Below are 12,164 nucleotides of genomic sequence, written 5' to 3'. Positions count from 1 at the left end.
TATATTAAGGTAGCTAGCGTTTGGCTTCCCATAAAATATAGTGTACGGATTTTAAAGTTTCTGAGCAGAAGACTTCCATCATTCACAGCGTACGGATTTTAGAGCCATTTTCCTGTACGGATTTTTGAGGAAAGCCACTGGAATTGTACGGATTTTGGCCATACGGCGTACAGAATTTGGAGGAAGTTGGAAGTGAAGGCAGCATACGGAAATTACAATTTGGAATGTAATGTATAGATTGTTAAACGAGTGGCCAGCACATGAGTTTTGGCAAGCAGAGTATGGTTTCTTTCATGTAGTCATAGTACGGATTTTCACAGAGTTGAAGATGAAGAAGGATGAGGAATTTGCAAATTTAAAGCTTCCAGTGGTGTACAAATTTTGCAGAAGGGAATGCCTACAGATTTTTGAAGACTGAAAGATGACATACAGAACTGAAAGATTAAAGTTTTGTTTTAATATTCTCAAGGCTTGGCGTGAGGAAGAGCCTTCCAAAATTTGGGTGTGGATTTCATTATATGCTTGAAATATTGTTGCTGTATGGATTTTGCCTTGTGGGGTTTGAGTTTTGCATAAAATGCTGCATGGATTTTTATGGCATATGGATTCTACAGGTTTGGATGTACGGCTTTTGCATGTTATTGCATTTAGATTTTGAATGACATTACAGGTAATTGCATAAAGGGTGGCAGGAAGTTTTCCTAAAAAAAAAAACAAAAATGTCGACAAATCAAAAATGCTCAGAATGAGTAATGAATGATGCCACAGGGTAGAGGAAGAACCAGCGATTGCTAGAAAGAGTGTGGAATCGGCAAAAAATGACAGAAATAGTGTGTTTCATGCAGTCTTGTGTGAGTTTCGAAGTGCTAATTTAGTCTTGGCGGCGAGGGGCACTGCCCCTCGACCCCGCCCTGTACTGCGACAGGGAGCGCACCTGGGGCGCTGCCCCTCGACCCCACCGAGGGCGTTGCCCCCTAGACCCCCAGTCGTTGTGTATATTAGTCGTGGGAGTCTGACCAATTGAGAAAACTTGGAGCTGCTACAGGCATGGAGTGTCTGTGTACCAAAGGCACTGAGAGTAGGTGTTGACCATGAGGCTGTCTTGGTGGATGCGTCGAGAGCTCGGGAGGAGCTAATCATCCAGTTGGAGGCAATGCAACAACACTTGGTTCAGGGTACCAAGGAGTTGGAAGCAGAGAAAGCGGCACAAGTGGCTATCAAGGTCAGCTTGACTAAGGAGACAGTGTGTTTTGGAAACCAGTTCGGCGCAGGCACAAGACAAATGTGAGAGTGATGTGGCAGATCAATATTGTTGTATTAGTTGTTTGAGTTTTGTTCTGTAGTCGTCAGGAGACAACTTTTTCTTTTGGGCGGGATGATGTCGTCAGTAGAAATTGTGTATCAGCTGACAGGTCCCTTCGGAAAGGTTCTTGTTATGTAGCCGACGGGTCTCTTCAAAAAGGTTTTTGTTATGTAGCGACATGTTGTATGTGACCGACGGACTCCTTCGGGAAAGTTCTTCGGAAAGTATTTATAACCCCTTCGGGAAGCATTGTATTGATCTTATCATTAAAACATAATGTAATGTCCTTGGCATATGCAAATAAAATAAGAAGTTCTGCTATTCATATCTATTGTCTGTGCATTGATTTCTTTACCAAGTATGGTAAACATACACCATCTGGAACCTCCAGAGAAAGCAAAAGACACTAAAGATTTTCTAGTTATGCAGCAAACATGAGTAATTTGTCTAAATCAGAACTAACCAATGTTTCAAATGCTATTAAACATATAGCTTGGAAGGATGCCATCACAGAAGAATACCACTCCATTATGAAGAATGATGTTTGGGAAATTGTTCCAAGACCTGAAGGAAAATCTGTTGTTTCTTCCAAGTGGATATTTAAAATCAAGCATGTTGCTGATGGTAGCATTGAAAAATATAAAGCCGGTTGGGGATTGACTATGAAGAAACCTTTGATCCTGTTGCCAGATACACCTCTACAAGAGCAATCTTAGCTATTGCAGCATCAAAGAGATGGAAAGTACATCAGATGGATGTAAAAAGAGCATTTTTGAATGGAAAGATTACAGAAGAGGTTTTAGAGCAACCTGAAAGATTTGAAACTCATAACCCTAAAGTTTTTGTTTGGGGGCTCAAGAAACCTCTCTATGGGCTTAAACAGGATCCAAGGGCATGGTATGAAAAAATTGATAAGTATCTCACCGGCTTAGGATTCTCTAAGAATAAAGCTGATCCAAATCTATATTATAAAAGGGATAAAGATGATATGGTAATATTGATACTGTATGTTGATGATTTACTATTGGCAGGTGATGATCATCTCATAGATCATTACAAGAAAGATCTAATCAGAGAATTTGAGATGAAAGATTTAGGACTCCCTCATTACTTCCTAGGATTGGAAGTATGGCAGAATTCTGATAGCATCATACTCAATCAAGGAAAGTATACATTAGATATCTTGAAGAGATTTAGAATGTGGAACTGCAGGCCTATGTCTTCTCCCATGGAGACTAATCTACATAAACTTAAGGAGCAGCAGCAGAATCACCTTCCATAGATTCTACTCTTTGCAAACAGATGATTGGGTCCCTCATGTATTTGGTAAATACAAGACCTGATATTTGCTATGCTGTTAATGTCTTAAGTTAATTTATGTGCGAGCCAAAGGAGATTCACCTAGTTGTAGTCAAACACATAATGCGATACTTACAAGGCACTCTTAACCTTGGGCTCAAGTATGAAAAAGTTGAACTGGATCTTCATGGATACACAGACTCAGATTAGGCTAGAAGTGTTACTGATAGGAAAAGCACTTAAAGATGTTGTTTCAGATTAGGCTCAGTGATGATATCATGGATATGCAGAAAGTAGTCTTCAGTAGCACAAAGTTCCATGGAAGCCGAATACATAGCTGCAGCAATGGCCTCTCGGGACGCAGTTTGGCTTAGAAAGTTACTTGTGGGACTATTTGGTCTAACCATGAATCCTACGATTATTCATTGTGATAATCAGAGTTCCATCAAGCTTTCTGTGAATCCAGGTTTTCATTATAGGTCCAAGCATATTGAAATTCCTAACTATTATGTTAGAGATATGGTAGACAGGAATACTGTAAAATTAGAATACATTTGTACTGCAAATCAAACAGCAAATATTCTTACCAAACCTCTCTCTCAAGTGAAGATAGATCACTTCAGGAAAAGACTTGGTATGGTTGAATTATGAAAAACTTTGTATTCTTTAAATTATTTATAAAATAATTTTATTGTCAAGCTATTGACTGTCATGGGCTCCAGCATTTGCATTCATTATTTAAGAGGTGACGATCTCTGAGATAATGAGACTTGTATAAAAGACATTATGAGAGATGATGATCTCTTAGATAATGTGCTCAACAATAGAGAACTACTGTCAGATCTAGATGAGTTCAAAATCATTTGTAACATAGACATTTCTATGCCTATGAGTCACAACTTGGATAAAGGAAGAATTTATTCTTAAGACTTTATCCTATGTTCTGGGATATCTTAACTCAGGATCATGTTGTAATATAGGATTGCTAGTACCTATGAGTCACAACCTAGATAAATGAAGAATTTAATCATTCTTCGGATTTTATCCTATGTGTTGCATTCCATATAATATTGCTATCACTAGTATCAGTGATAAGTCATATCACAACTATGGTAATATAACATAGTATCGTGTTCAATGATACCACAAGCTAAAAAGATTCAGATAGATATACAATATCATTCTATGCTTATTCATTGAAATTGATGATGCTAGATATGTTCTCTCAATATGATTATCAAGTTAAGAGGGAGTGTTAAAACTATAACTTCGATCATCATACAGATCTGACTCTGCAGATCGCACAGACCTTATCTTTCATATAATACCTTATGATGGCTTGTAAATACATTGCTCCTTGACTAGGCATGATCAGCGATTTCCTAGATGATTGTATATTTACCTTAACTAATTTTAGTTATACTTGTTTGCTAAAACAATATCTCCTTGGGCGCCGATTATGAGAATGCAGTGATTGGGCCGATCTAGATAGGGTCATGTCCTTTCACGGGACATGCCCTCTAGTTAAGATATTTATACAAGGTGTGGTTGTAGTTAAAGGACACACAAGAAGAATAAGTCTCCAATTCTGCCTATACTCGAATACTTGCTGAGACATACATTTCAGATTAACAATTGATATTGACATCTCTTTTAAAGTCAGATAGAGGGAAGATCAAGAACAGCTAACAATATAGAAGTTACTATCAAATTCTGATCACATAAATTTGCAGAAACTTTACAACATAAACATCAGTGATGTCTAGATTATTCCGACAATTTTGGTTTAGTTTGATGTTTTGAAGGCATGAGAAATGCTATTGTTTCCTCTTCCTCGTGATGGGTAAAGCAAGTATGATTTCTAGCAGAACAACTCTTACTCATTATAATTTAACTGTAGAAATATCATTCCATAATTATAAACAAACAGACATCAGTATCAACACAAAGTATTAACATATTAACAAAAACAAGCATCCATGTACAAAATCCTCTCAATTTTATGTTCAAAACAATACTAAATAAGCTTCAACATAAAAGAAATCAATTTTGGCTCTATCAACCGTTGAATTTGAATTCAGTCACATAAATGTTGAACCTTTGTCCTCCTGTTCAATCTGCATTGTATATGTCCATATGCATACTTGGTACTTCATTTTCACCACTTCACATCTACTTTGATCCTTGCAAAATGAATTTGTTTTTAAAAATGTGGATGCCTTTACACTTTGTCAAGCTGTTTATGGCAATTTGAAAAATTACTTTGGATTGTCAAATTGTTACCCTGCCAGAGCAACAATTAATCTATCTGGAGAAGGTAAATATTTAACATTAACTGGAACAAACTTCAGCTCGTGTCTTTCTATGAGACTCTTAACTGTAAATGGAATGGCCTTCTACTGAATGTCATAAAACCTACGGACAGTTTAGCACAACATTCCCTCATTTTCAGAGTTTAAAATCATACAGTATACATTGAAAATATCATGTGAACATTTATCAATAAGGCATCCAAAACACAGTAGTTTGAGAGCCCAGCTTCACTTCTTCAACTTGAAATGATGTTTTTTTAATTTTACATCAGAAAAAAGTAACGTTAAGATGTGGCAGGAGCTATGGTCATTGTATTATGGTAAGTATTCAGAATATTCGATTTAAGGTATATCAATCATAAGAACTAGTTTGGAATCTTAACATAAGCTGGAGTTTTGGAAATGAAGAAATACTTATAGAAAAGGCAAATTCAAGGATTTTTGAAAAAAAATCTGAACTAATTCAGTTCATATGAAAAGAGAACTAAAACAATTGCATTGTTTATTGTGACCTGTAAGAATACTGGCGATTAAAATTAAGATTATGAGGTTTGGAATGGCAAACAGTTTTTGCATTTTGCAAATGTACAAGAACCCCTGCCGTTCAAATCTTCTAGTTACAAATAATTCCAAATTTAGTTCTAATACTGGGATGGGTGACCTCCCCGGAACTCCCAGTGCTTCACCTCTGTGAGCATCACCTAGATCCCATGAGTGTTAAGTGTTCCATTTATTCTCATGAGAGATGGATCCTTGTGAATCGCTTACTATGAAATATGGGTCAATGAGTTTGACTCAAAACTACACAGTTAAATCCTAATAGCAATATCACAAATAATTATATTTCAAACTATCCTGTACCATATGTCTGTGTGCGTATGAGAATAACTCCTATTTCAAGTAGAAAAGCATTAATAATGTCACAATTGAAAATAAATCAGTCAATGGAATAATTCAAGAAAGTACAGCTTATAATCAATGTTTTCAATGACGTGAAGCAAAAAGACAACAGATGGCATAGCTGCAACAGGCACAAATAGCCAAATTTGTTCAAAGACAAAACCTACAACAGGCCTGTTTCTAAATTATATACTTTATTCAACAAATAAGTCAAAATAGTTGAAAAAATCGTAACTACATCAGCAAGCTTAAATTCATTGCAATGACTCTGTTCTTGTTACAGAAACAAGTAAATATCTGCAACATGCCATTCCACGAATTCATGGAGAAATCATGACAACTGGTAGAAAAGAAACATCATTCACCTGCACTACCAACTAAATCTCAAAAACAAGTTAGAGAAATGAGGTGCTTCAGGTGTGCATCATCAGTTAAGACATGCGTGGTTATAGTTCTTGTTTGCATCAACATAGTTCATTGTACTTGATTTTGGTTGAGTGCTAAATATCACTACTCATGATACATGGGTCAATGAGATTGACTCAAAAACTACACAGTTAAATCGCGATAGCAATATCACAATTTGACTTGCTGTGGAAAGTATCTCTTACTTATCATTTGATGAGCTTAAGGGGCTTTCTAATGAATGGTTCATAAGGTACAACACTTGGTGAAGGTTTTGCAAATGGGGTTGCAAGCAGAGCGGGTTTAACCATGGAGGAAACTCCATAGTTAAGCGTGCTCGAGCTGGAGTAGTACTGGGATGGGTAACCTCCTGGGAAGTCCCGGTGCTTCACCTCTGTGAGCATCACCTAGATCCAATGAGTGCTAAGTGTTCCATTTATTCTCATGAGAGATGGATTCATGTGTGAATCACTAGTCATGATACATGGGTCAATGAGTTTGACTCAAAAACTACAGAGTTAAATCCTGATAGCAATATCACAAAAACATACTTTTTCTTCCCTCATGAACTGCTCCTGAGACCTTTTGTGGGTGTTTTCAGCTGGGCCGAGCCTCATTGTTAAACGAAAACATTCATGAAAGCAAAGCCATCACTCTCAACGGGTTTTTATGCCCAAAATCTAGATAACCATCTTGGAGTAGGCTTAGATTTTAAAACTCCACTAGCTATCAGAAAAAAATCATAAAGCAATTCAACCAACAAAGCACACAAACCCATTGATTTGGAAGATGCATACCAAAGCCTTGCTTCCCAGTTGGAAAAGTTTTAGTGCATTCAGTGCCTTAAAATCATGTAATGTCTTAGTGCACAAAATTGGGATTTAGTCACTATTGAGTAATGGAAATTGAAAAAACATAATAGTAACCTAATTATTGGTAGAACTTAATATAGCTTTTTTTCTAGATACAAGTTTTTAAAATAACTTAATGACTAGAACCTAAATAATCATTAAACTTCAACATGCGACATAATCTATAGAAACAAATTGTACCACAGATAATCATTATGGTTAGATTAACAAATATGAATAAATAATATCACTCAAGTGAATAGGCTGCTAATCTCAATTAGTAAACGAGCTTCTGAGCTAGGGCCACAATTCAATTTCCAGCAGATAGATTACATGTTTCTAGTAGGTGAAATAACATATTCAATTTGCTGGGTGTGGATTGAACTGAGAAGGCCAAAAGCAAGTCCAAAAAAAGAGATACTCATATCTCATTTGTGGCATATATGCCAAAGATTAAACAAAAATGAAAATTTACCAAATCAAAAAAATGCATAAATAATTACATTTTCCATATTTTAACATAAGTTCTGACAAAGTTGTTTGACAACTGATGCTAACCTGTATGCAAGCTCGTCCATGACAGTTTTGCCAACACATCTGGCACCATGAGCCACAACAAGTGAAACAGAGCCAGCCGTTTTGGTTGCAGGGTTATGCGTTCTGAGCCAATCAGGGTTGCCAAAACCAGTCACATGTCCCTCCACATCAAAGCTATAGCAAAAGAATTAAAGGCAGTTTGACATTAGATAAATAAAATGCAGTACATTATATGCTAAAAAATGTTCAAAACATCTACAATCATCAGCTCCTATATATCAGCCCTGGCTTTTTAGATTTTAATTGCAATATTAACTTACTCTTTGCACTACTAAAATTTATCCCTATTTTTTAAATGTATTTGTGTGTGTGTGTGTGTGTGTGTGTGTGTGTACATATATAGATAGATAGACAGATATATCTATACACACACACACATATGTATATATATCAGACAACCAAAAATCAAGACGATTCATGCGATTTTGGCAGTCCAAGCAAGCCCAGATGATTTTTTTCTGACTCGGTAACTCATCTCAGCGATTTTTTCTCAGAAATCGCCTAACTCTGTGCAATTTTGTCAAAAATCGCCGAAGACTGGCAAAATCGTCAATTTTGTAAAAAATCGCCAACTGTTTTATGTATGTGATGGATTTATTGTTTATGTATCTTAGGCTTTAGCTTCTATTTAATGATGTTATAGCGCGTTTAAGTTATATTCAATAAAGGGTGCACGAAATAAGCTTTATATCATTAAAATTCAAGCGTTATTTCACTTTGCTGATTCATAGCCAATTCATGGCAGATTCACGAGTAGAGTGAGCCTTGCCAATTCTGATCCGATTCCAAGTTTTGATTCTTTGAATATATATATATATATATATATATATATCCACACACACATATCTGTGTGTGTGTGTGCACACGCACACGTGTGTGCATGCATCAATGTGTATGTCTATATGTGTATGTATGCAAGTATAGTTTAAAGTGTTAAACTTTTGTCCTCTGATTATTACAGGCTCATGGCCTATGGCTGGAACCCAATGTTTTGGCCTAGAAACACCACCTAACCTATATAACTTACTATCTTTATTCGAATCTAAAAATCTGGTATTAATGTTGAAAAGAAATACCATACTGTTATTATTGCACTACATTATCTTAACTTTCAAACTCATATAGATTACACGTGATTTATTTGGTAACTAATTAATTCAATCTCTTGACCTGGCGATTAAACAGCTCTCAGCACACAAAAGCTTAAACTTGAGGAGCTTTCCAGCCTGGTTTAATGATCAATCATCAATGTGCGCAATTGACGCTGTCAATGAAAATTAAAATTCAGTCCATGAATCATTGCACCCATATATCTCTGCAGCTCATCGTTGTTCCTTGGTTCTTAAATATACTAATCTTTTTAATGTTTTATATTACTACCTCCATTTTTATCAATATTTGAGCACTTAATTTTCAAATTTATTACTCCTTTAAAGTGCTACCTCCATAGTTCTTCTTATAGTTAAGGAGTTCAAGCTTGTACTCTAATAATTATACTTTATAGAGTTCCCAGCTTACCAGAGATTGAATCCAGGTCTAATGCATCCAAACAAACGTTAACAATATAGGAATGGGATCAGGTGTGTGTACATGTTCAGGTATGTCTGTGACAAGTCCTCCCAGGTTCAGTACAAATGAATACAGCCATAGCAACGCACATATAAATAAACACAAAATATGCAATAACAACAAAAGTGTACAAAATTGAAAACACTGAACAGTTGATACTGATAAAGATGATTGATAATTATATTAATTCAATGTTATATCATATAGGTCAAATTATAAAAATATCAAAATACTTACCAAAATATGTGACAAAACTTTGCATGTTATTATAGAACTGCCTCGTTCAAAATGCTTAGTAATGTGGGAAGTTTAATAATATAACAATTTTGATTGCTAGCACGCTTAAAAGCCTACAACGAACATATATTTAGATAACTTTCAAAACTCGAAGCAGGATGATTCAGGTGAGTTCCATTTTGGTGATTTGCAACATTGGATAACCCATTAATAAGAAACAATGTGCACTCAGAAACTACTTCAAGCTGAGACCATTAGACATTACACAACTTTTGATACAATGTAATTGTCTGTGCTGTGCATCTTCCTTCCATCGCTTCACTGCAATATGGTAATGGAATCAATTGAGTACAACTTTTCTGTTTTGAAAAAAAGGCAAAAACTATCTTTTATCCCTCAGCACCATAATCTAAATAATTGTTGAGCGCACAGCCTTCCTCACTACATTCAGAATGTTTTTAAATTTTAATCTTCTAACCAGACATTTCCAGCAAAGTATTACTATTGTCATCATGGAGAGAATATTTTCGTTGATTGATGCTTTCCAAAACTACAAGGCTTTTCTTACCTATGCACAGGTTCTCCCAGAAATAACAAAGTACAGCCTGGCTTCAGTAAGGGCACAACCCTGCTGTCTCGAATCCTTAGATGCACCCACGGAGTACTAAAGGCAGCAGGGCCATGACCTGACCAAACCTACAATGTAATCAAATTTGTTCCCAAACTCATCTCATTCTGGTGCAGTGACAGGCAAAACATGAAGAACCCGGTAAATTAGCCTAGAGACACAACCAGTGAACATCTGCACCTCTGTTTTAATCAATATACCAATGTAACAGTTGTGAATAGAAACCAGTCCTTGTATGGTTGCATTAAATTTCTTTTGAGGAATTCACATATAGGCAGTGGCTCATGGGATAAGTATGGAGAAGCATGAGATAATGATGCTTGCAGGAGGATTATATTCGGATAGCAATATAAACATGTGTATGTTGATATAACAATTTTGATTGCTAGCACGGTTGAAAACTTACAAAGAACATAAAATTGGATAACTTTCAAAACTCAGAGGAGGATGATTCAGGTGAATTCCATTTTGGTGATTTGCCACATTGGATAACCCATTAATAAGAAACAATGTGCACTCAGAAAATACTTCAAACTGAGACCATTTGACATTGCCCGCCTTTTGATGCAATGTAATTGTCCGTGCTGTGCATCTTCCTTCCATCACTCCACTGCAATATGGTAATGGGATCAATTGAGTACAACTATTCTGTTTTGAAGAAAAGAAAAAAAATTATCTTTTATCCCTCAGCACCATAATCTAAATACTTGTTAAGCACAGCCTTCCTCACTACATTCAGATTGTTTTTTAAATTTTAATTATCTAACCAGACATTTCCAGTAAAGTAGTACTATTGTCATCATGGAGAGAATATTTTGGTTGATTGATGCTTTCCAAAACTACAAGGCTTTTCTTACCTATGTACAGGTTCTCCCAGAAACGACAAAGTATAGCCTGGCTTCAGTAAGGCCACAACCCTGCTGTCTCAAGTCCTAAGATGCACCCACGGAGTACTAAAGGCAGCAGAGCCATGACCTGACTGAACCTACAATGTAATCAAATTCGTTCCAAAGCTCATCTCATTCCGGTGCAGTGACAGGCAAAATGTGAAGAACCCAGTAACTTAGACTAGAGACACAACCAGTGAACATCTGCACCTCTGTTCTAATCAATATACCACTAACAGTTGTGAATAGAAACCAGTCCCTGTATGGTTGCATTAAATTTCTTTTGAGGAATTCACATATAGGCAGTGGCTCATGGGAGAAGTATGGAGAAGCATGAGATAATGATACTTGCAGGAGACTTACTTTTCTAATTTGATTTGCTTGTTTGGATTGAAGATTCCTAGAAGATTTAGTTGGCAATTTCAATACACTGTGATTGATAGGTGTAGACCTCTTGTGGCTGCACTGTCTTCGTGCCCATCAAGATGGTGGTTGGAGAATCCTCTCGGGACCTACTTAGGCATGTACCATTCTCTGACCATCACCTAAAGAGGAATTTTAACTGTGATAAAAAGGTACAAAACCACTTCGTAAAGGTTATACTAGGGCACTGTTTAAGGAGAACCTGTCGAAGTCTGGTGTGATTGAGAAAAATACGATGTGCCCGCTGGTCCTCCTTGTCAAGGGTAATGGCAAGGATACTGAAATAGTAGATAGAGGTGATAATTTTTAGAATGAGCCAAGAGATATCCCCGGCAGAAAACAGAAGGGACCCTCAAATATTCAGATTGGAACTGCCATTTCTCAGTTGCAGGATAAATTACATGGGGCAAGGGTGGATAAGGATTCAATTGAACTCTGCCAGAACATTTGCTTGGCTATGAAGCAAATGGTCATTTCATTCCATAATGGCACCCTAGAGTTGACCAAAGCTTTTCTGATGCTCATGCTAGCAAATGGTTTTGACTAAGGTAATGTGAAGAAAAGAAATAATAAAAGGATTATAGGTCAATGGTGCAGTGCCTGTTTCAGGTGAATTTGCATCTAGATTGAAAGTTGCTCTGGTTTCTGGTGAATACGTGTATAGTCATGTTTCAGCACAGTGGAAGATGGCACCACCTGGAAGTGATCGTGTTTGTGAGCCAATGTCATTCCATTATCTGTGGTTGGAAATTC

General features: G+C 36.5%; 1 protein-coding gene across 2 annotated transcripts in view; it reads right to left on the bottom strand.

Annotated features, from left to right (window-relative positions):
• Positions 1–12,164, bottom strand: part of LOC149575767 (translocon at the outer membrane of chloroplasts 64-like) — a 147,492-nt gene that overhangs the window by 132,946 nt on the left and 2,382 nt on the right. For both annotated transcript variants that reach the window (XR_016360230.1, XM_089815553.1), the window contains exon 2: positions 7,629–7,781. Coding sequence is in view for 1 of the 2 variants with exons in the window: in XM_089815553.1 (XP_089671679.1) it covers positions 7,629–7,781 (153 nt within the window). In the remaining variant the exon portion in view is untranslated. The remainder of the gene's footprint in view (positions 1–7,628; positions 7,782–12,164) is intronic.

Source organism: Cupressus sempervirens, chromosome 2 (genome assembly GCF_028749045.1).
Source record: "Cupressus sempervirens isolate cs-2001-9-10 chromosome 2, ASM2874904v1, whole genome shotgun sequence".
NCBI lineage: Eukaryota > Viridiplantae > Streptophyta > Pinopsida > Cupressales > Cupressaceae > Cupressus > Cupressus sempervirens.
Note: the sequence above shows the minus strand (reverse complement) of the source record. Positions and strands in the feature narration are given on the sequence as shown.